General features: G+C 41.3%; 1 protein-coding gene across 1 annotated transcript in view; it reads left to right on the top strand.

The window, feature by feature from the left end:
• Positions 1–25,991, top strand: part of CREBL2 (cAMP responsive element binding protein like 2) — a 91,978-nt gene that overhangs the window by 49,227 nt on the left and 16,760 nt on the right. The window contains exon 3 of the mRNA XM_044088137.1: positions 3,024–3,168. Coding sequence (XP_043944072.1) covers positions 3,024–3,168 — 145 coding nt within the window. The remainder of the gene's footprint in view (positions 1–3,023; positions 3,169–25,991) is intronic.

Below are 25,991 nucleotides of genomic sequence, written 5' to 3'. Positions count from 1 at the left end.
AGATGTATACCAACATAGTCGTCCTAACATGGCACTAACCCCTTACAACCACAAATCTACCATTATTCTCCCCCTATTGGAACCCCTTTAGTGACCAGTACTGTTATCCCCCTTTTCCTTTGTCTCTGAAATTCTTCTGAATGTCCACCTTGAAATTCTTTGTATGAAATTCACATGCTCCTTTCTATCCAAATGTGTCTCCTGTACATTGCTATTTACATCTTACACTTAATATAATTTGATGCTCTTTATCTGTACCTGTATAAGGTTATTTATGTTCCATGTTAATATTGACAGAGTTGCCATTATGATAAAAAGCTATTACTCCCATCTATTGTGCACTTGCAATTCTTTTGACTGTATTGTCCGTGTTTAACTTAAATGTGCACACCCATTTGGCTCTCTTGCGTTGTTGCTTATCGCCATTTGAACCCATACCACATTTATCAAGACTTTGTGCTTCGGTAAAAACACTGAAACAGAAAAATGGATTTTTCAGAACAGTGTCACATTTTAGCATGTAGCAAACCCACACAACTATGCACGATGTCCAGAAACAGTTTACCATACCAAATAGGAGCAATTTCCTTAAATCAGCTACTTCACTGACATGCACTACTTACTCTAAAGTCGAGTCAAGGTCACCCATGCTAAGGCACATGTCAGAGCCCATGTTCCAACTTAGTGTTTGCTCTCTGTCCTTTTTTGTATTCCTGTACCCCTCCCAGATGTGAAAAAACAGCTTGTGTGCTTTCAGTAAATGTTAACTTTTACCCCTAAAAAGTGCACCAGATATCTTCAATGATCAAATGCAAAGGTCCGAAATGGCATATTATTAAAATCTTCCTTTTCGTTCTATGCGATATGTATAGTTGGTTGTAAACAGAAGTTTTTTTTTCTTCTGAAAATCACTTGTGTGTCCTCAGCATTCCCATATCAAGTCAGCATCTTTTTACTGCATAGTGCAATCAAAGACGATGCATTGACTTGGGGTGCAGTAATACCCAGCATTCGCAACTAGCTGCAATTGTAAAAGATATTTCATTTTGAAGTGATCGGAATCATATAAATAAGAGTCTAAATGAGGGAATAGCTGTGTAAAATTTCTGTAATAACTGTCAAAGAAAATATGAAGAAGCAGTGATGCAGTTGCAGGAATGCTGTTCATTTAAAGATCAAGTTCCAAGATCCTTTTTACATTTTACATTTTCTGAAATTGCCAGCTTTTGCATTCTTTCGGCTTTTCTGTGGACTGACAACATACTGAAAGCTTTTTCTTCCCAGAGGGGGTGATATTGTAGCTAAATTATTGGAATTGGAATTGGAAACCAGGATGATTTCAAAATTTAAAACCTTAAAACCTTTTGGTATGAATCCGGAATTAGCTATGTAATGACAACGTATTAATATAAGAACAATTCAAACATGGATTTTATATAGTTAGATTCATTCATTTATTTCAGTTATTTTTGTATATTTATTGAAAATTACTGTGGTTACTTTAAATAATGAATTGTTATTTAATTGATTAATTGAATAATAGCTGTGCTGTTGTGTATATATATTGCTTCATTTTTTGAAATTAATTGTGATCCATGAAGGCGAATTGCTGAGGTACCAGATCATCGTAATAAAAAGACATGCTGGTTTAGTTCCGTTTTGTTTGTGTATCTACTGACAACATACTGAAGTCCACAGCAGTTAATAAATAAATGCAAATATGTTTTAAACTTTTCAGCTTTAACTCTGATTACTTAACTTCCCTGAGCAGTTCCTGCGAGTAGTTTGAAATATTTGCAGTATCTTCCTAGATCATGTATTTTAAACAGTTCGAGTGCATGCGATTTTATTTTTTCCTCTAAATTAGTGGAAGCAGACTCCCATACCAGAGCTGAAATTTAGAATTGCTTTTTGCTGAATAGCTGCAATTTTTTTTCCTGGACAAAGTCAGTAGTAGTCGTAGTATGCCAAAACCTGTTTGAGCAACAAAACTTTAGTAGTTAATCAGGAACATGACTAAAACCACATAAACGCTTTAAAACAGAATTGCGTTTTCGTATTGACAAACAGACTTCTTCAGATACCCTTCAATAAAAAAGTCCTCCTTTTATACATAGTTTGAAATTCCTTATCCAATCAAAGAGATTTTTAAATTAAAAATTAATTAATATGCTTTTTTACGTATGTTAAAACTACCAACCATCCACATAATCTAAAAACATTTTTCAAAGAATACATAGACGTTATAACAACTTCTCAAACAATTTGACATTATTAAATATTAGTAAAAAAATTCCAAATTTTTTCAGTTTACACTCTGGGAAAGTCAGCTGTATATAGTTGCATTATTTTCCACACTAACAAGATTGCTTTGTACTATGTACCACAGATTAAACTGTTTGTGCTGCTGGTGGGGGAGGATAGAATGTCCTTCACCCACCATAAGCTGACCTTATGGTTGCTTTGGCACAAACTCTGAAGCTGTTTGTTTGCTTTCCTGGGTAGGAGGAAAATTATACCGATTGTCATTCAGGTAGGGGGAGGTACAGTGGAGCAGCAGATAGCTGTGTTGCCTCACAGCAAGAGGTTCCCTGGTTCGATTGTCGGCCGGGGTCCCTTCTGTGTGGAGTATGCATGTCTTCTCTGTGTTCGTGTGGGTTTCCTCCCACATTCCAAAGACGTGCAGTAGATGGATTGGACACTCTAAATTGGCTATAGGAGTGAGTGTGGTGTGGAAGAACTACCAAGGCAGGGTTAGCGGATGTCATTCAGGTAATAAGAGGGCCCTAACCATTTTACTAGAGAACCAGATGAAAGTGCCTGTCAAAATGAGAATTTATTAAGCTGAGTGTTGCGATAATTTTTATAAAGAATTTTCTAGTTGCATACAGTGTGTTTTTTTGTTCTCATTGTCTGTAGTATATGTAAAACAAACTTGTCATCCGGTGGCCAGCATTTTGCCATGTGATGTAGTATTTCATGACTGTTTTTACTTACAATATGCTTTTTTTTTTCGTTTTCAGTATAAACAGTGGTGTATAGCAATGGACCAGGGAAAAATTCCTTCAGAAATAAAGGCACTTTTAACAGGTGAAGAACCAAAAGTACAACAGAACACAAACAAGCAAGCTAAACCTCCTAAAACAGAACTTAACAGCAATAGTTGCTGTAAGTATTTGCGCATTTGCATTTTAGGTCTTTTACTTTTTCACCCCTTTATTGCTGAATTGATTTTTGCATTGTTTTTGCACTGTATGGCAGATGCACAATCATGACTTCCAGCATGCTTTCTCTGTTATTACAGTAGTCTACCTAATGTGAGATGTCATGGGACATGCTAGCAATCAAAAACGTACATCTTTCATTTGATATTTCTTTGCGTGGGCCTTTTATCCACTGGCATCAGTCCTTGTTTAACCCTACAGTTGTTTTCGGGTTGTTGAAGGTACCCCTTTGTGACTATACCAGTCTTGTGCTACTTCCTCTCTTGTGTATATTTATTTCCCATATAAAATCTGTTAGTTTTCCACCAGTGTGTTTTGCCTTCTACAATAATGGTATATTGTTGTTGTGAATACTTTGCTCATCTGCCAGCTCCTGTACCACATTCAGCACCTATAAAGCATTGTGCTATACTGGTGTATATTGTGATGGGTCCAGTAATGCCTAGCTACATGGATCTGCATGTCTTATTGTACACGTTCCCTTTTAGAAACTAGTACCAAGTAAACACCTTATGGACTCTTGAAGCATGTCCGTAATCTGTTTATTGAGAAATCTGACAAACATTCATATATGTGTTGGGCTGAAGTATTGAAGTAAAAGAAATAAGTACTATTTTGTAGTGGGGAAAAGGTACCTTCTGACTCATTGCAAGTCAGCTTAGGTAAAAACTGGAATCTTTGAATCCAGGAAGCTGATTTATTTTTCACTGTCAATGGACTGCCTATCTAGGAAGGGAAAAGCCTGAAAGTATCCAACATCTTTTCTTCTGTTGAAAAGGATAATGACAAAAGTGACAGCTGGAGAAGTTTAGGAACTGCTGCAGGCCTAGAAAGAACTTATTGACCATTTGCTCTGTACAAGAGCACAAAGTCCTTCAGAGACTGTAGATTCTCATGATGCTTAACATTTAAGTTCCCCACTGTGATGTCAGTCATGTGTTTTTTTTTTTTTTTACTTCAGGCAGGAATCCAAAAGTTGGATTCCCCACACAGTGCTACAATCTTTCACATTACTGACATCTGTAGGCTATAATACATAACGGGGAGAGCCCCCACACTTTTTGTGGTGGAATATTGGGGTATGTCAATCTTTATAAGTTCAAAGTGCATGTTTGATAGACAAATGCTCCACTAGGGCTTTCACTTGTAGTATCTTCTGTTTGGGCCCAGACCATACTGTTGCCTCCTGTGGTACTCATGATATTTAAATAGGAAGACCTTTAAGACAAGAAAAAAATTGGCTCTATCTGAGGCCATCATGGCATGTGGCTCAAAGCAGCCATTGCTTTCAGGTGTCAGTCCTAAAAAGATGTGCGTGGAAAAACAACCTAAAGAGAAAGTGGGTCAGAAAATGGAAACCTTGGGTAGGCTATCTCTAGACTTGGGACCTTTTCCAGTGAGGCATTCACTCAATCTGTGCTCCTTTGGCACCTACCTCTGCCAAGGCCCCAAGAAGAGTGGGACTGCTTCTACAGGGTCACCAGGTCCAGTTCCTTTTTTTATGAAAATCCTGTTGTGGATAACAGCTGTGGTGTCCCTTATCCAGAAAGAGTCAAAACTAGTTCCAGAATCCGTTACTCTTCCCCAGAGATGGAGATATATACCTTTGATTGTCTGGGAAGAAAAGTTTACACAGTGACTGCTCTTTCTTTTGTATCTATTAAATGTTAGACCTGTATGATGAAATATAAAGTCATTGCCGTCAAATAGTTAGTTATTGAGAAAGGCTTACGGAATTACCTAATCCTGCAGCAGGTCAGGTAACCTCTTTGGTAACAAGCTGTCAGGTGTGGATGTGATGCTGTGGATACAGTATTTAAGGCAGTGACACAGAATCTTTTATTTGTTGGCATGCTTGGCTGAGGATACAGTACTATCAGTTGATGATTGTTGTCATACTGAGACATGGTAACATTCCCCTAATAAAGCTGTCCTTAATACCCCCTTAGACAAGGGACAGGTCTGCTGTTTGGACCCATTACTGCAGGAAGTATTTAAGAGATTTCAGAAAAGGGAAAACCATTCACTTAGATGGGAGAGCTTTGTCAACCCCACCCCATCATGTATGACAGACTATCTCTGTGAGTTTCCATTGTAACTTTGCTAGGGAAGGGTTAGTAAACGGAGGGAAACCTGGGTCACTAAGGGCCATGCACTGACTAGAGTAGCCATGATTATGTCATGGCTCCCATGTCTTCCTTCATTTGATCTCCAAGCTCCCCCCCCCCCCCCTTGCCTACCCAGTATAGATCAGATTGGAGACTGCATAGTCTTTAGTGAAGTGTAGAGAAACCCGGCACAGAACAAGTGGGGTGCAGGTTTTATCCCAAGAAAATAATTTTCATTTACAAAAAAGCCAAGGTTTCAAAGTGCATCCCCATTGCCAACCAAGAAGAAGCTCTTGGGGCAGCACCTTTAGAAGAAACTGCATCTGTAGAAAGATGTAGAAGAGGTTTCCTCAAAAAGAATTTGCAGAAGGACTTTATTCAAACTCTTCCTGGTTCAAAGAAAGGTAGGATTATGAAGGCTGGTCTTAGATCTGTCAGTGCTAAACAGGTATGTCAGGGTGCCATAGTTCAACATGCTAACCTTGCCAGTTGTTCTACCTCTATTGGCCCTTTAGTCTGAGGTAGTCACTTTGGACTGCTTTCCTTCAGACTGCCATCCATGGCCAGACTCCGGTCCTTAGGGATTACAGATTTGTGTTGGGGGCTGCCACTGTTGGTTTACTTCATTGCTCTTTAACTTGGCCTCTGCTGCTGTAGTGTTTTATAAAGTATCTAGATCCAGTAAATAAACATTTCCATACCTGGGGGGGGGGGGGAGGTGCGCTCATCTACCTGCTTTATTCAGATGTCTACAGAGGTGAGTATAGAATGGGCTGGCTGTATGCTTCACCGTGGATTGGATTGTTTACAGAATGTATGCATCTTTAAATCTCCCAAAGTCTATCAAAGTCCCTTTGTGATGCCTCCTGTTGGGGGGAGTCTAGTTCTGCTCCCAGGAAGATATTTCTTTTCCTGGGAAAATGTTTATTTTCCTGGTAGCATATCTTGTGGAGCTGTCCCACAAGACATTTCTATGGGCTTGCAGATGACACCCATCATTTTTATTGCTGCTGTATATGATATAAGAACTGCTGTTGTATCTCAATGGTTCTTGATGTCAACAGACTTTTTCATTAGACCACAATAAATTGTTCATATTCTCATTTCAGTCAAGCAGGAGCTGTCAAGGTAGATCATTCAGATACAGATGAAACAAAGGTGAGACACGCAAGCTCCTAGTCCATCTGGCTGTAACTTCACTGAATGCTCTGTGGGAGCCAGGAATACTGCTCCTCATCTCAGGCAATATTAATCTTGTTGTACTTAACCAAATGGGGGTGGGGGAGTACACATTTCTCCATTTTTGTGTAGGCTAACAATGAGAGCATTGGAGGTAGCTCTGCAGTCAGAGATGCACTCCAGTGTATCATGCATTCTGTCTCGACAAAACTAAAACCACCTGAACAGGTCAGAGAAATATCCCATAAGTGAATGTTAGACAATGAGATTTTTATCCAGTTTATGCCCAAGTGAGTTGTCCCAAAATTAGACCTCTTTGCTTCTCCAGACAGCTATGGAAATACTGTTACTAGTACTTAACAGGGAAGCTTAGGCAGTAAACATCTTTGAGGTGTGCGAGTTTCTTTTTGAATTATTTTTGTCAAATACCCTTTATTTCCAGGGTCCTCTTGAAAGTAAAGGAGGAGAGATGGTATTATACTGATGGCTGCCTTTTAGCTCAAACAACACTAGGTATTCATTCTGTTGGAACTGACTGTGCACTGCTTCAGCATGTGGATTTCTTCACTCTGCAAGATTTTCTTGTACACCCCCAGCTAGCCATACTTACCTGGCTGCTTAGCTGTCTCTTTTTTAAGAGGACATGCTTAATGTTGTGAGCGAAGTTAAGCCTGCTTTGAGGAAACTGTACCTAGCTGTGGTGCCGAAAGAGGAGTTGGAATTCAACTGTATGCCCAGTGATGACAAAAGATATAAATTTAGCAATACCTTTGCTCTCGCCTACACTGGGGTAAGATCATGGGTTTCCTGTGGAAAGTAAGCCTAATGCTAGTTGACACTTTCCACAAATAATGCCATCTAATTTATCTGTTTTATTGCAGTTTTCCTTCACTTAATAAATTTCTGCTGCAATAAACTGAGATCTTTAGGACTTTTTTCACAGTGGAGAACTGTGCTTGTATATTTTTTGACAAACATCACTTAATTGATAAGCTGAGATGCTAATCTTCACAAGTATCAGTAAAGGTTGAAGAGGGGAAGGGGGGTCCTGAGGAGGAGGATTTTGGTATGATCCATTGTCACCCTTCTTTCCATGTATCTTTTAAGGAAAGCATTGGATAGAAAATTGATTGGCCTGTAATCCTTCACCTCCAGAGAAAATTAAACTTGGGAGTAAGACTTTCTGATATAAAATGGCTGGTACTTTCAGTTTTACTATACTTGAAATGATGTGGTTAAGGCAAATATTCTCCTAATTCTCGGTCTCCTGCACCAGAAAAGGATGATTGATTTGTTGTTTAGTTAATATCGCCTTTTACTCAAAATAGGCACAACTGTCCCTTTAGCCTTAAAGTTTACACATCAGCAACTTAAGAGGTTAGAGCTGTAGTAGACTAGTTACAAACTTTTCCAGATCAGTAGTCCACACAGACCCACCCAAATACATACCACTCCCACAAAAATGACTTGCAGTTTCCAAGTAATATGGACATGACTTTAGTAAAAAAGTGTTCAGAAAGGAATGAGTTTAAATCCATTTAGTAGAAATGAAAGAAGTTGGCTCGTGGAGTAAGTGGAAACTTACTATAATAAGGGGCACGTGGTGGTGGAGAGTCTTGGTGATCTCTCTCTAGCAGTATCTGCATTTACAAATGCTTAGTGTAGATCCTCACAGAAGCAGCAAGTATGTGTACTTCAAAATTACTTGAGGTAGGTTTGTACTGAGAACATCTCAAGAAGTAGGTGACAGCATAGCTTGTATAGACTGTGCATGGAAAAAGTAGAAACACAGAATATAGAGCTTTAGAATGTTCTAAAAATAGTAACGCATTGCACTGGGTAATACTATATACAAGCCCCTGTTGTACATAGTTTTGGTGCTCCGTAATGATGCAGTTGCTAGTGAATGAGAGTATAGTTTTCTTTTTTGACACTGAAAAGCTTTGTGAATAATTGATGTGATTGTGTGGCAGGCACTTAGTTATCCAAATGTCTTTGTTTTGCCACTGGGGAGGACCATCCGAAAGTCCATGTAGACAAGACTGGAGGGGTAGGGTTGTCACATTTTCAGATACCCAAAGTGTGATATATTTTATAGAAATGTACAACTTTGCAGGATAAACCCTACCTGCAACCAATGCAAAGGACGTTTATAGAATTTTGAGTTATTTCTCTTGTCTCACATCATATTAAGTTGTTTCAGATAGAAAATTGTTTTATACAACTGTTGGAGGAAACATAGGAAGCATATTCTGTCCTAAAAATCTCTGAACATTTGTCCTTTTTCATCTTTTTTAGAAGATACAGTTGCCAAAGTAGGACTGCCCTGCATAAATGTTAGGTGGTAACATTATGGGAAGGCAATATGTTGTCCACTACTGAGTAGATCATTAAACTATCTGGCTCACCAGGGCTTTAATTTTGAATCGGATTCAGGAAAATCTATAATCTGTTATAATGCCTCATTCAGAAAAGCTAAACTAGGTTGAGCAGTACACAGGGATACAAGTGCATCTACTGAAATGTAATTATGCTGTGGGTGCTGCTTAAAGAGCTGCTCCGTCGGTGTAGATGTTAAGGGTAGCTTTGAGAGCAGAGTAGTAAAACATAGACCTGAAATGAACACATTTGAATGTTCCTATAACTTTGGAATTTTTGTTTGATTTCAAACTGCTATTGATTTTTAAGTTGACTTGAAAGGCAAAACAAGCTCGTATTTAAACGATATGAATAAATTACCTAAGTTCCAAACAGTTTACTGTTGGGGTTTTATAGAAAAGGAGCTCTTTCGAAGAATATTTGTTAGCAGAAACATATAAAAGGAAGCAAATCATGCTGTCACTCAAGTGTAATAAGAAAGAAGTAATGAGAGAGTTTCAGAATTGTTGCTACATTCCATTAATCCCCCATCTTCCCCAGTACCCCCTAGGAGTTGGAGTTCTCTCCACCTGATTGCAAATAATCAGACGGTCACTGAAACCGATTGAAGGTGGTGCTATATATTGTGTATATAGAAACCATCAGAACAGTTGCACAGATCCTGCCAGGTTCATTTAGCTCTTCATTTAATAGGTGGATTGATGTTTGCTTAAAGAGTAAGAGCCCTCACTAGTTAATAAAGGCATGGCTTTTTTCCTAAATGTTTCTGGTGCCAGGCTTTTATAATCTGTCCTACGATTAACCAGTGCTGAACAAGTCTGTGAATGCACAGACTAACTTTTTTTTTTTTTTTTTTTTTTTAATATGGACATTCATAGATTTACATGGGATCTTTTTATGCTGGGGCAAGAGAACATATATTCAGGAAATGCTGCTACAGTCGTCCACATCTTCACAGCAAGGCAATTTCTGAAGGCATTGTGTGATGTTTTGTAACCGTCTTCTGGATTTTCAAGTAGCGATGCATACAAGGAAACGACATCTCAAAAAAAAAAATATTTTGCATCAATCCAGAGATTCACTGGATCCAATTCCTATAACATGGCACACCACAAAGGAATGCATGTAGGGGACGCTATGAACACCGTATCCATAGTATTGATGTAACTTTTATGTAACTTGTATCATCTTGTTGATACTGATCGGGGATATCCTCCCTTCTTGGGATTTTACTCTCTTCTGTACTAGTTTCCTCCTTCTGTTGTATAGCTTGTTTATGGCAGGAGTCCACCAGACTGGTTTCCTTTTCTTGTAGGAGTGGGTCTTGGTTTTGATTGGGATAGCACAATCCATGCATTCTTGTTTGCAGATATAGTAGAAATGGTCCACAATGCAAGGACCTTGCTACCCGAGACGGGGAAAGTGCAGGTAGCCAAAAAAGTAGAAAGTATACCCGGAAAAGGTATCAACAGCTGAAGGGGTAGATGGAGTTTTGGAGGCTCGGGGTTCAGCCTCTGGTAGGCAGCAGCTGACGCAGTTTCAGTCTCCTCCCCAAGATGCTCTTCTCCCTTGTCCCCCTTTACCTGAACTGGTCAAACATAACTTCAGACCAGTCTGTAAAGGGTACATACTTCCTCTCCAAACCAAAACTAAGAAAACTTCTCTCTATACCAAAAGTCTGGGAACATTGTCTTATCCCGTTTTGCAGAATCTTACCCCAAGGAACAATGGCACATGTTCCATTTGGCCGGGAGGATTAAGAACTTTAGTCCTCAATCTTCTTTGTCCCAACAAAATACAGTGGATATAAAAAGTTTACACACCCCTGTTAAAATGCTAGGTTTTTGTGATATAAAAAATGAGATGACAATAAATCATTTCAAAACTTTTCCCACCTTTAGTATGACCTATAACCTGTACAATTCAATTGAAAAATTTAAGGGAAAAAAAATAAAAAAATGTACAATACGCTGGTTGCATAAGTGTGCACACCCTTAAACTCATACTTTGTTGAAGCACATTTTGATTTGGTTATAGCATTCCGTCTTCTTGGGATCACCCTTGCCATCAATTGGAGACTCGGATTAACCCCAAATACAGTTCAGCTGTCCTAGTAGTATTTTCCTGACATTTACTCAATTTCCTGCTACAGCAAAAGCCATGGTTCGCAGAGAGCTTACAAAGTATCAAAGGGATCTCAATTGTTGAAAGATATCAGTTAGGATAAGTGAAGAAAACTGGTCAGGGAGGCTACCAAGAGGCCTACAGCAACACTGAAGGAGCTGCAGGAATTTCTGGCAAGTACTGGTTGTGTACTATATGTGACAACAATCTTATGTGACAACAATCTTCTGTGTTCTCCATATGCCTGGACTATGGGGTAGGGTTGCTAACATAAGCCTCTTACACAGAAAAACATCCAAGCCTGGCTAAAATTTGCAAAACAATACATAGTCTCCCAAAAGCATGTAGGAATATGTGTTGTGGTCTGATGAGACCAAGGTTGAACTTTTTGGGCTCAATTCCAAAAGATACTTTTTTGGCACAAAAACAACACTTGACATCAACAAAAGAACACCATCCCCACGGTGAAGCATGATGATGGCAGTATCATGCTTTGGAGTTTCTTTTCTTCAGTTGGAGCTGGGGCTTTAGTCAAGGTGGAGGGAATTATGAACAGTTCCAAATACCAGTCACTTTTGGCCCAAAGCCTTCAGGCATCTGCTAGAAAGCTGAAAATTTAGAGGAATTTCACCTTTCAACATGAAAGTGACCCCAAGCATACATCCCAAATCAATAAAAGAATGACTTCACTGAAAGAAAAAAGTCTTGGAATGGCCCAGCCAGATCCCAGACCCAAATCCAATATCTGTGGGGTGACCTGAAGAGGGCTGTGTACAAGAGATGCCCTTGCAATCTGACAGATTTAGAGTGCTTTTGCAAGGAACAGTGGGCAAATATTGCCAAGTCAAGATGTGCCATGCTGATAGATTCCTACCCAAGAAGACTGAATGGTGTAATTAAACCAAAAGGTGCTTCAACAAAGTATTAGTTTAAGGGTGTGCACACTTGTGGAACCAGCGTATTCTATGTGTTTTTTTTTTTTTTTCTTTATATTTTTTCCCCTGATGTTTTTCAGTTGAATTGTAGAGGTTGTAGGTCACGTTAAAGATGGGGAAAAGTTTTGAAATGATTTATTGTGGTCTCTTGTATCGCAAAAACCTGACATTTTAACAGGGGTGTGTAAACTTTTTATATCCACTGTATGGGGCAGAGACCCAACTGGGATTTATCAACGCTACGTTTTAAAGGTTTCAAAATTTAGGTAGTTGACTTTTTTCAGGCTTTTTTTGCCTTGCTTGAGTTCTTTGGCCATAACAGTGACATTTAGATCTCAAGGATACACACCTCCACATCCTTATCTTGAGAGGATATAAAATATACTTGAGGATTGTAGTATGTGTGGAGGGCCCTTGTTTGTCTCTCTCCCCTTTGGTTTAGCTATTGCACCCAGAGTTTCTGCAAAATGTCTGGCTCCAGTAATCTCTCAGTTCAGAACCAGAGACCTCCACATTTACGGACACACTGATGACTGCCTGATTCGTGTACAATTCAAGGATGAGATGCTTATCTCAATGTATTAAAGTTAGTCACCATTCAACCCAATATTGATTTTTCATGGGGGGAATCTCAACTATACCTCTGTAGGAATCGCTGGGCATGTGCATTTGAAATGGTGTAGGATTCCCAAACTTCAATACCAACATCCTGGAACAGTTGGTTCATTTTTCCTACAAAATGAACCAACATCCTCGATCTTGTACTCTCAAACATAGGGGAGAGCTGTTCCTCACCTAGTGCAATGTCCTCATTCATCAGGTGTGATTATAAGGCAGTATTGCTTGAAGTAAAAAAATAAATCCAGGGACCCAGCAAAACCAAAAACCTTTAGAAAGTATTCCTGAGCTAACCTCTTTACTAAGTGACACCTTGGCTAAATTCCAAGCACCCCCCCCCCCCAAACCCAGTAAACACCATAACATAAGCAGAGCTATTTACAAAATACCTGTGCAGCCATATTAATAGCTGTATAGAGTGAGCTGTGCCCACTTTTTTAAGAATAAGACCAGCTCAAATGACAAACCACCCTGGTTGAATTGCAATATAATTCTGCTATATAACAAAAGAAAAACTCCTGGCCAAGCATAGGAGAAACGGAGACCAACATCCTAACCCCCTCCCTCCCCGACCAATCTAAACAGGCAGCTAAGAGGGTTAATTGATTCTTCTTCAAAGGTTAAATTTGAAGAAAAAAATAGCTTCTCTGGCAAAGTACAACCACAAAGCTTTCTACAACCATGTCCATAACCTTAAGGGGAATATGCAACAACAGGCAGAACTTAATGTAAATAACATCACCCATACTGAACTGGAGGCCATTGCTATCCTTTTGGCCAACAGGTTCAGCTGATATTTTCCCCCATAATAGTAAAAAGAAAATGCCGCATACCATAACCCCCCCCCCCCCCAACCACTACTAGGGAACAAGTCTTCAATGCACTTTGCAAAGCCAAAAACACTGCATCAGTGGACCCCAATAACATTCCGGGATGATTACTAAATAGCATGAAACATGACTTCTCTGGTCCACTTGAATCACTTTTTAACCTGAGCCTACACCGAGGTTTTGTGTCCCAGGAATGGAAGCTGGCTACAGTCCTTGCCCTGCACAAAGGAGGTTCAACCACCAATTTCCGGGTACTGGAAGTCCATAAATTTGCCAAGGCTCATATGCAAGGCCATGGAAAGAATCCTCATTGAACATGATAAATGACATAGTTAACATGCAAATGCTGGCCCATCACAATTCAGTATTGTTAAAGAAAGGTCATGCCTATTAAATCTGGTGGATTTCTTTGAGAGTGTAGCCAAAGCAATGGATGAGGGCAAGGCAGTGCACACAGCTTACCTCAACCTGGCCGAAGATTTTGATACAGTACCCCTCTCTGGCATTATGGACAAGCTCACTAAATTGGGTATAAACCCTTTTATTACCCACTGGATAGTCAGTTTATTTATTCATTCCAGTTTGCTGACTGGGAGGTCCACTGGGTTTGAAGAGCCCGTTTTTAGTGGAGGCCCGAGGAGAAAAGCTCCGCAATACATAGTTTATTTACATGAATTTAATTACATGAATTACGAGTCTTTGTATTACAAACTTAGAAAAAGGTAGCATACAGAAGAGAAAACAAATACAGTTTCATTTCATTTAGGCAGGAGAGACAGGCGTATAGCATAGTGGCTACATATTGCAGTTGCATTGTTTGTATAATCTTCACTAGTGAGTGAGGTTAGTTTGGTGTGAGAGCCTGGAGCATAGGCGGAGAGTTTGAGAGGTAAGGGGTGAAGATTACAGTTGCATCTCCTGTTTGAATAAAGATAGGAGTGAAGTAGAGTTTTAAAGTTTTTGAGGTTGTCACGGGTCCTCAGTGGAGTGAGGAGAGAATTCCATTTTTTTGCTAAGGAGAAGGAAAGCAGAAGCTGACCAGCCAGGCACTTGAGTTTGTGGACGGTGATTAGGTTTTGATGGGTAGATCTAAGGGTTCTATGGGGGGTATAGTGCACGGCACTTAGGCTGGAACAGTAATGTGTGGGCTGTGGTGATTTGGAGAAAGTCTAATTGGTTGGGGAGTTCAAGCCAATTTTAATGAGTGAAGGGAGATACAGTGATGGGAGGAGGATTTGGCTTTAATAGCAAATCTGGAGACTTTAGTGTAACAGACTTCCAGTTTGGAGGAGAGAGTGGTGGATAAATTAGTAAGCAGAGGAGCGCCGTACAGTAGATAGGGAAGGAGATGGGTAGTGGCGAGGGTTAGTCTGGCGGAAGGAGAGAGGTAGTGGCGAGGGTTAGTATGGCGGAAGGAGAGAGGAAGTATTTTTTTTTTTTTTTTTTTTTGTAAAGTAAGCCTAGTTTTATGTGGGTTTTCTTTATGTTTAGCTCAGAGTTTTGAAATTCAGATGTTTATCGATGGTGACACCAAGAAGTTTGAGGAAGTGAACCATCTCTATAGTGGTGTTGTTTTGGCTGGTAATTTGAAGAGAGTTTTTATCAAAAGTCGAAGTTTTTGAGGGAGAAAAAAGAAGGATTTTAGATTTGTTGGCGTTTAGTGAGAGGTGATTTTGGAGCATCCATTTTTCGGTGGTTGAGAAAGCAGTTTGAGTCAGTGATTGGAGATCGGTTAGGTTAGAGGTGCAACAGATTGAAGTGGAGTCAGCATATTGCACAATTTTGGTGTTTGATATGGCTTTATGAAAGTCATTTAATAAAGATGTTGAATAGCACTGTGCCAAGTATGGATCCTTAGGGTACTCCAGTGGGGGTAGAAAGTAAACTGGAGGTGCCTTGTCCCCACCTTGCTTCCTGAGACCTGTCTGAAATATAGCTGGAGAACCAGGAAGGTGTTTTGTGGGAGAGAGATTAAGATTAGACAGATGGTTTAGGAGGTGGTTATGCGAGATGGCATCGAAAGCTTTAGATAAATCTAGCAGAACTGTGGATACTATTTTACCCGAGTCACGGGCCAGATTTACAATGTGTAAGGAGGAGAGAAGGGCGGTGTTGGTACTGTGTCCTGGACGGAAGCTGTTTTTAGTAGGAGAGAGTAGCTGGTGTTTGGTACGGAATTGCATAAGCTGAAGGTGGATACATTTTTCTAGGAGTTTGGAGAGTGGGGAGAGGATAGCTATGGGGCGGAAACTGGAGACATTGCAATTTTTACCACCCTTGTGAAGTGGTAGAATATATGCAGTGCGCCATAATTTGGGTACATATGATTCTAGTAAGGATCTGTTGATCAGGATACTGATGGGGAGAGCAGTACCATCGGAAGCTATTTTTAGGAATGAGGATGGAATGTCAGGGGCATTTGAGCATGTTTTAGTTTTGAGAGTAATGTTTTTATAAGAGTGGTGGGGATGGGTTTAAGTTCGAATGTGGGGGGAGTAGAGGGTGAGGAGGATTGAGTGGGGTGGGGTACTGGGTTATTGTTGGTAAAGGTCTTGGTCAGTTCAGCAATGGAGGTGAAGGAGTAGTTTAATAGTGAGGCGATTTCAAGGTCAGATTTGTTGCTCTCAGGACAGGGGTTGTTCTTAGTTCCTGGGCTAAGAAGGGAATTTATTGAGTTCCAAAATTGTTTGGGGTTATTTGGATGGTTTACTTGTAGTTTGATGTGGTAAGATCGTGTCTCATGACTTTTTTGGAGAGGTTTCTTAGTTGTTTATATTTCAGTAGAATTTCAGGCTGTTTATGCTAGAGGTAGGTTTTCCAGGTTTTATCTCTTTGTAGCATATTTGGTGTCTTTGGTTATTCATGGGGTGGTCTTAGTTTTTACTCTTTTTGTTCTTGTAGGGGCTTGGGAGTTGATATTTAGGAAAATTGAATTGAAAAATTCAACAGCTTTATCTAATGGAAAAGTTTTTAGGGAGTGCCAGTTTGTTTAATGGAGTCGGAGAAAGAAGTGGGATTAAAGTTAGAGAGGTTACAAGTATGAATGAACTTGTGGGAGTGTGGAGAAGTGAGGATAACTTGATGGGTGAAGGCTGGGAAGTGGTCTCCTAGTGGGGCAGGAATGATACCAGATTGTAATGGTTCTATTAGGGTGGGATACTAGGATCCAGTCTAGTATAGAGCCTGGGGGGTTGGTTTTGTTAGGCCTGGTTATGGAGTTTATAAGTTGGGTGTAGTTAAGTAGCTTGATTGATATGGTGGGATTAGGGTTATTGATTTTGTTCCATCTAAATTTACATCTCCCAGTATGTAAGTCTCTAGTTTTAATATTGGAGGAGGTCCAGGAGAAGATATCTTGCAGGGGAGGAGGTCCAGGAGAAGATATCTTGCAGGGTAGTGGAGTTGTTATTGGGAGGAATATAGAGGGAAATGAAGCAGATGCTTTTATGGTTATTTATTTTTAGTAGGGCAATTAAAGTTCAGCATTATTGAAGGAAGGGATGGGATTAGGGTATGGAGTAATGGATAGCTAGTTGGAGTAGATTAATGCTACACCACCACCTCTCCTACCTAAGCGGTCAGATCTAAGAGTTTGAAATCCAGGGGGAAGGAATTTGGAGTCATTTATATGTAGTTTTAGCCAGGTTTCTGAGATGGCTACAATGTCAGGTGAGTTGTGATTAAGCCAGGCATGAAACGGGGAGAATTTATTTTTTAAACTTTGGGCATTGAAGGTGAGGAATTTCAGGTATTTACAGGTGGATTTACTGTTGGTATTGGGGTGGTATTTGGATCTGGATTAGGGTGAATGTCCCCTGCTAAGCAGAGGTAAGTGAGATAAGGGATAAGTACTTTTGGTTTGTCTTAGTTGTGTCTGGTAGAGAATAGGTTTTGGTTTGTAGTATTTAATTGAGACAGAGAAAAGCTTTACTGTTAAGAGAAAAATTGGGTGGGATGGAACTAAAGAGGCAAAAATGTTGTGGAAGTGTGTTGAGGGGGAGGAAGAGGGGGAGGATGTAGATGGAAGTTGGTATAGGAGGTGGCCTGGTATAGAGGGAGTAGGAAAAGGATGAGTATGGATGTGGAAGTAAGGATATTAGGTGGAAGAGAAAGCATGGTAGGGGGAATCAGTCAGGTGTAGTAGAGAGGAAGATAGTGGGCTTGGGAGGGTGGTGTGATAACTATAGGCAGGTGGGATGGAGGAAGTGGAGGAGTGAGGAATGATTGGCTGGTAGTAAGCGGGTGAGATTAAGTAGAGAATAAATGTAGGAGTAGTGGGGTAGGGTAGGGGAGCGGAGTGAGCCCGGAGGGTGAACGGAGTGGGTTAGAGCAGAAAGGAGAGAGAAACCAGCAGAAAAAGTATCAGCTGATCGAGAATTAAGGTAGGTTGGTTGATAAACTACTGTAAGGTAGTAATAGTGTCGGAATTTGTAGGATGTAGAGGTTATTTATTCCTTGGTTTGTTTAATGTGGGGGGGGGGTGGATGTTACCAGCTTTTGAGCATGTGGAGTAGGATTTGAGAAGTCTGTTAGAGTATCTAGAGATGATATTAATAGTTATACAGGCTTTAGGCTGGTGCTGCCACCTAGAGGTAATAGTAAGAATAGCAGGCAGAAAAGATTGGATATTCTTTAAACTAGGAAAATTATCTAGGACTAGGAAAAGGAAAAACAGGAGGGGAGAGAGTAATTAGCGGTCTGCAGTAGGCTGCTGAGTCGCACACACAGAGAGGGCAGGCTAGCATATATATTTAGTAATAGGAAGTATGTTAAACTAGTTTAAGGCTACATACATTTCACAGAAAATTGGTTTTAGGGAGTCTTCACAGGCTATCAGGCAATATATCCAGGAAAAAACTTCAGTTGTTTTGACGGAGGTAGTCCTTGTATCCTTGAGGCTGGGAGGGAACTTCTGGAAAGGAGTACTGTAAAAGAGAGGAGAGACACTAGGTTAGGTTAACTAGAGGTAAAGAGGAAGGAGATAAAGGAGTGTGATAGGCAATAGTCAGAAGAGGAGAGGTGTGCATGTAAGTATAAAGCAGGTAGTAGAAGGCTTAGGGATAGATCTAGAAGAAGGGTATGTATAGAAGGAGAGGTGGTGTAAGAGAAAGATTATAGAAGATAGCAAGGTACAGTTATAGGAGAATGCAAGAGTAGGTAAAAATATAACACAGTTATGCAGAGCTCAAATCACTCTACAAACCCAGGTCTTCTTGCAGTACCCTTGCCCAATGTAGGATTGAGGGGTTAGACAGTAGTAGATAACAGGTGAACAAAACTATTTCAGACAGGCAAATCATTTAAAAACACCTAGGGTATAACCAGAAAACAGCACATAATGTCCAGGTACAACTAAGCATTCCTAAAAGTACTTGGATATTTAACCAAGCATGGCCATGAGCAGTACATTCAAGTATCAGAAGAGTAGCTAGGAAAACAAATGAAATAACGATGCTTCAGCAGTTTTAAGTCCTTGCCTGTTCAAATGACGGTAATGTAGCCTTCTGGTTCAAAGATTAAACAATAGTCATATAAGAGCTATAGCTATGATTCTGGAATCTAACAATAAACACCTGCACATAAATGTGGAGCCGATCTAGACATAAGGCATTAATATAACCTTATATGATGTAGTGGTTGCATGAAATGCATAAACCGACCAAGTACTACAGGCTAGCAGTATGGGTGTAATAGAGACGTATACCAATTCAGCACGTTTAAATAGGAGCATGCACGCTATGACCCTCTTTAATGGCTGGGATAGTGTGGTCAGCGTTGTTTTGCTATAGCTGTGCACTACAGGCAGGCAGTATGGTTATAAGCACAAATTAAACCAATGCAGCGTGTTTAAATTTGAGTGCGCATGCTATGACCCCCTTTAATGGCTTAATGTGGTCAGCGTTGTTTTGCTATAGCCGGTATGCTTGGAGTCTTATAGGGCTCATACCGTGCTAATGCCATTTAGTGAATAGAATGTGAGATACTAGGCATAATTAACAATGTCCTGCGGCTGGCATTTCTGCACTAGCCACCATGTAACTACCGTTTACAGTTGTGGATAAATAAGTTGGTGCAGAGCATGTAATGGTACCACACTCTTAAGGGTACAAAAGTAAAAGCGGGCTATTTGCTTGTAAGTGTCAACACCATTTGGATGGCATTCTTAATAAGTTGATTGCTTTACTACGATAAAAGTAGTGGAGTAGAAAATATACTACTACTCAGTAGTCAGCAAACAGCAATAGACTAACCCCAAGAGGGGTTAATAAGTTGATTGTTTTACTATGATAAACATAGTGGAGTAGAGAAATATTACTACTCGGTAGTCAGCGAACAGCAAAAGACTAACCCCAAGGGGCACCAAAAGCAGTTTGTTGGTAATTAGTACAGCTGCTGTTTAGGTGCCAAGGAGTACGATAAACTCGGATCCGTACCGAGGGTGTAAGAACAAACAAAATAGCTGTTTCACCATTAGTGCGGACTTGTCTCACTGATAGGACTCGGGAGGTAAAAATATGAGGCCACCTCTGCCAAGAGATGAGTCGCTAGCTGATTACCCCCGGGCTTGGTACTGGTCCCTCTCCTTTTTGGCATCTATTTCTCTGAAGTGGAATTAAACACTGAAATTTTTATGGCTGACTAGGTTGCCAGATGATTGCAAGTTTGGGGGGGGTTATCACGGACTCCCCTGCAGGCACTAGCATAAGAATCGCTCGACTAACAAATGGTGCTAAAGCCATGGTCTTAAACTCCATGCAAAGAAATGCATAATTGTACCCTTTGGGAAGTCGACCATCCTGGCTTCTTATATTGATAATACACCCCTAAGAGTCAACCCAGTGGTTAAGGATCTGGGTATGCACATAGATGGTAGCCTTACCTTTGATCACCACATGGCCACAGTGGTGAGGAAAGCTTTCTATGTTGCACAGTTTATAAGATCATGGCATCTAGGTCCAGAGAGGTCATTATCCCTCTACTCTTACTAGACCAGTCATAGAATATAGTGCTCCATTCGGTATGTACCTGACCAGACATATGCAGGGCTGCCTTTTTCCCCACACTGTGGGTGGGCAGGAGTTGGTCATCTGGGTCATAGTTCATGCTTTACCCTGCCACAAAACCAATACAGAGATAGTTATTGGTCTGGACAGTCACTTCTGCTTTTATTTCTTGCAGTATTTTTTATTTTTAGCCCTGCTATACTTTGCATCCTTTTTTTGCCATTTGTTTACTTGGAGGAAAGTAAGAGCCCGATAACCATTTTGAGTGCCACTATACTGTGGATGGACACACAATGATTTGAAATTGTGCTCCACCTTATGGTTTTTCACAGCCTTGCCACAGAATGAAGTGATGCTCTATTAGAACTGTGGATCACTACTGGCACTCTTCCAGCCTGCTTTGTCTCTGCTGCAGTTTTTAGCAGCAGTTTGTCTGGGCCACTTTTTTCCTCACTTGTATTCCACCCAGCCCCTCAAAATAGAACTCTAGCTCCCAGATTACTTGTTGGGCCTAGATTTGCAACATCACGCACAGGAGCTCTTCCAGCATTCATTTTGACACATAGATGCATTCACTTATTTGTAGCTGTTATGCAGCAGGAAACAATTTTCATTACGTGTCTCTTTTATATGGGAAAGGACTTAAGCAATTCAAAAGGCTGTATTGGTATTGAGGTCAAACAGGAATTTCCTCCCAAGTTTTCAGACTTTCTTATTAGACTGTTCATTTTCTAGCCTTTTTTTCCCCCTTCATTTACCATTCTTCCAGTGAGGAATAGAATATGTAATTTGTGGAGCATTTACAGAGCCTCTTAAGGGAGGTGTTCCCTAGTTACTCTTTGCACAGATTATCTCTTTGTAAAACTTCTAACAACATTTTTTCTGTGCTAGTTAAGTTTTTTACTAACCATTTTAAACCACATTTTTCTTTTGGGCACAAAATACCCAATTCAAATGCCCACAGGGAATTGCTTGGGCACTGCCCATTTAGTTGCAGATTGTAGAATGTGTGCTGGTTTCAGCACCAGGGCATTCCTGGATAGACACAACAAACTACTTTTGAAAGCACTTTTTCCTTTGTCTCCTTCTTGTATTATAGCTGGGGATCAAACACCTTCTAAAAATCCAAAAAAGGGAAGCCCAACTTTGCTTCCAAAGCCAGAGTCTAGAAGGATCTCTAAATCCTACAACATCTTTGGCTCCACCCTCGGAACCACCTCCAAAAATGTCAAAGTTCGATCCAAAGAATACTGATCTACTGCTTTGAAAACAAAAACATCTAGGATTCGGTCAACTCTTTGTTAGCCAGATCTGACACCATGTTGATTACCTTCCTCATTTGTGTTGGAGCCAGCTTGTCAGCAGTTGAGGCCACCATCCTCTAGCTTTTCTCTTGGGGCTTCCATGAGTTTGTCTGAGGCTGAAGTGAGTAGGATGATGTGGCAATTCCACAAAGCATAATTGCCAGATGGGGGTAATTCAGTCTCCTATTAGTTCCGTAATCCTGCTTGTGACTAGCCCTCCTCTAGTTTCTCCTTCTCTGATCTGGCATGTCTTTTCAGAGCCCTCTGATCTGAGATCACCGGGGTTGTCATCATTTTGGAAGACAGCTTGTTCTTTGACTCTGGTTGCTTCCTGAGCCATCTGGCTCTCTAAGCTTTTTGGCACCAGTGGACTCTTGGAGCCAAAGCATAGGCGTTGGATCCAGGATCTACTCCAGAGTTGTTAGAGCTGTCCCTTCCCCTCGGAGGTGTGGCTCTGGACAGCTCAAGTCCAACTCTGTCCTTGGGTGGAGGGCTTACAGGGATTCGGGAGTCATCCGCGTAGAAAATGTTAGCTACACTACCTCTGGTTTCAGTCTACCCTAGGTGCTTTTCCTTCAAGATTGTAGAGAGGGCACCCTTTTTACCTAGAGAAAGGGTATCCTTAACCCTCCCCCTTCCCGGATCTCTTCACTCTACCACCTTTGGGTCTTTGCTCTGAGCCTTTATCTTCTATTCCATTGGGACAGCCAGCCCGGTCAAGTGTCCAGTCAGTCCCCCAGGACTCTTCTATCACTTCCAGTACCTCACTAGACGACCCCACTGATGAGGTCCCTCGGAAGAGAACGTGTGAAAGAAGGCACTTGGATTCCCCTCAGGAATCTCACTGAGGACACCAATTTTGATGGGAAGGGCCCCCCCAGATCTTCACCTGAAAATGTCTCCTTTGGAGACATTCTTGAACTTCTGAAGCAGAAAGGTGGGTGTTCTTCCAACACCCTGTCCCAAGAGTAGTCAGTGTTCTTGAAGGCTTTTGGGTCTGTTCCAGCTATGTCTTGAGTGATGTTTCCGGCGGATGAACTTGAACCTCATTTCACACCAGGCATGGAAGTAACCAGATAATGTGAAGCCCATCCCTAAGCACAAAGACAAATTCTTATCCCCTCCAAAGAACAGATCACACTGGAGCAAGGAAGGGTGCCAGTCGATGCCATGGTTTTGGCAACAGCCACTAAGAAAGAGCTGTCAGAACAAAGCTCTTCTGTCCATTCCCAAACGGGGAATCTAGGGCCTTGGACAGATTTGGTATGCACTTTTATACTTCAGCGACTTTTACTCTGGAGGTCATTGAATTACTTGGCACATTTCGTGAGATTGCAAAGATATTTGATTAAGGAGGTCCACAAATCTCGCTCTGGTCCTTGTCTGCAGAGGACCAAAATAGTCTTTGCAACTGGCATCCCTTCAATCTATAACTAACATGTCCATGAGGTTGATTTTCCTCACTGCAGAAGGTACCTCACAGATGACCGGTTCAGGCATAGGCATTAGGAGACCTGCCTGGTGTGTCTCTGCAAATTGACAGAGCTGTTAAAGTCTTCATCAATTTGATGGCTCTTCCTTATTAGGCCCGAAAGTAAAAGAAATACTCTCCAGAAGAGGACAAGAAGGAAAGACCTTGTCTACCATAGGAATGTGTTTTTCTACCCTTCAAAGACCTTTTTCCCAGAATCGGCAAGGAGGTAAAAAGATTGGTTCAGCAAATCCTAGGGTCCCTTCCAAGACTCATGAGGAGATGGTTCTCCCAGAGGCGGGGGGGGTCTCTAACGGAGGATTCTGCCCTCACAGTAGAGGTGGTACTTAGAACCAGGGTTCCCAGGATTCCTTCTCAGACAAACCCTAACTGCACTTCTAGAAGACGGCCTGACTGTTACCTTATGGAGGCGGTCAGATCGCATTTGTCTCTGCACCAAAAAGCCTGTGTATCCATCGCAAAAGATCACCAGGTGCAGAGAATTATATCCAGAGGTTATCCTACCATTTTTCTAAATTCTCTCTGCAAGAATGAACACAATCCCCGATGTTCCACCCAGTCAGAGGAAGATGGCAGCATTACAAATAGAAAAGCTGCTTAGAGTCATTCAGGAAGTCCCCCACCAGACCAGACAAGATTCCTTAACTTACTCAAGATTCTTCTTGGTGCCAAAGAAGACAGGGGACTTGAGGCCCATCCTGGATCTCAGCAGATTAAATCAATATATGAACTGTTCAAGGTTTCAGATGGTCACGATTCATTCCATTATACCTCTACTGCCAAAGGAAGATTGGATGTGTACTAGCCCATTAAAGTGCACAGGCACTGCAGGAGATGTCTGTGCATCCAGCTGGGAGCCAGTCAGTACCAGTTCAGAACACTGCCCTTTGGCCTCAGTACAGCCCACAGTGTGTTCACCAAATGCATGGCAGTGGTAGCAGCTCATCTGAGACTGCTGGGATTCAGAATGTTTCCATACCTAGATGACTGGCTCTTAACTGCTCTATCCATGCATTTATTTCTACAGGCAAGGGACTACTTGCTTCAGTTGTGTCTTCATCATCCGTCAGTTACAGCAAGTCTCCACTCACACCCACCCAGAGTCTGAAATTCATAGGTGCTCAATCTAAACATGGTCACTCAGGTTCATCAGATTACTGCTAGGCTAACTGCCCTTGTGAGCCATTTTAAGCCTAGCCAATTATCCCATTGGAGAATCAAACCCTGCACCTTGTAAGGCAAGTACCTTAACCATCATGCCAAACCTAATCCCTCTCTTCCTCCTACATGAATGCAGACACTCGGATCCCAGGTCACAAAAGTGATCTCACACATGTCTCTCCCAGCACGTCTAATCTTACAAATCTTGGATCGATGGCCGCAATCATCACCCAAGTTTCTTTAGCAAGGTTTCACATGCATATTCTGCAATGGATTCTATTGGTACAGTGGTCTATTCTTCAGCAGCCTGTATCTGCCTTTGTCAAGATCACTCAAACTTGCAAAAATATTTTCTTTGGTGGTTTCACTCAGGGGAAGTTTTGCAAGGCCATCCATTTATTTTTTTCTCTTCCCATTGCTATGTTGACCACTGATGCCTCTCAGCTGGGGTGGGAGGCAATACTTGAGGAGGACTGTCCAAGGTACGTGGCCCCCAGAATAGGCCAAGATGCCCCAAGCCAGTGTGACTGCAGACAAGCTAAGATCTATTCTGATTCCTTATGAGTGTTTTTTCATTGTCAGTGATGGAGACTATTTTCTATCAATGGGACCAGCCATGCTGTGACCTCTTCTCTTCTCCCTTCAACATCTGTGCAGCAGGATGTTCTTTGTGTTTCACTGTTGCAGTCATTACATTTGGGTAATCCTGCTGGCAGGTTGCCCTCAGCCAGCCTGAATTCCAAAGTCTTGGGTCCTGCGTCGGCTGCTGTTGCCCCTTCCCTGACGTCAGGGGTATAAAAGAAGCAGCCAACGCCATTTTCTTCAGTCTTTCTTGCCGCGTGGTGCCCGAAGCAGAAGCAGTTCGCAAGTGCCAGTCAGCCGACTACTGAGGTTTTTGTGTTCCAAGTTTCAGATCCGAAGTCTTCAATAAAGCTAAGTACCCCACTGGGGAAACTTTTTTTTCTTGCTCCAGACTGATGTCAGAAAAAGTTAATAATTGTATTTCTTATGGAAAGCAAATACCTCATGAGGATTTTCATTTGTTACTGTATTCCTTGCCTAGGCCCTGATCACAACATTTCTGGTTGTCAGGTTTGTGCTAGATTTAGCCAATGCACTATTAAGCGTCGGTATGATTTTGCTTTAAACTTTTTTCGACGCCATTTTAATTATCCTGAAATGTTATCCGATAGCCATCTGGCTACCGGAGTTCACAAAAAACGCAAAGAAAAAAGCAAAACAACCGAGGCCCAAAACCGACTAAGCTTCTCCTAAGCCAGTCGCCGCTTCTCAGTGAAGTGCTTTCGCAGCCCCTGACACCCGCTACTTTAGAGTCACAGCCCGCTACAGACTCTCACGTGGAGTCGGCCATGCCACTGGATGCTCAAGGTATTTGAGCCTCTGACGCTAATCCCTCAGATGGGTCCGGAGCTGCTGAGCAGGTACCGGCTTCTGAGGGTGTATTCAGACCGAACATCTTTACATTAAACTGACTTCAGCAACAAAGACTAAAACACCTTCTAAAGCAAGGAAACTAACTCAAGAGCCAAGTGGACAGGCCTCTATGCCCAAAAAACAGATGCTCAAAATGGCCGAAGACTTGATTACCTTGATCAGTGGTTCCCATCCCCCT

The sequence above is a fragment of the Protopterus annectens genome, chromosome 11.part0, assembly GCF_019279795.1.
Source record: "Protopterus annectens isolate FY-2018-M chromosome 11.part0, PAN1.0, whole genome shotgun sequence".
Lineage (NCBI taxonomy): Eukaryota > Metazoa > Chordata > Ceratodontiformes > Protopteridae > Protopterus > Protopterus annectens.
Note: the sequence above shows the minus strand (reverse complement) of the source record. Positions and strands in the feature narration are given on the sequence as shown.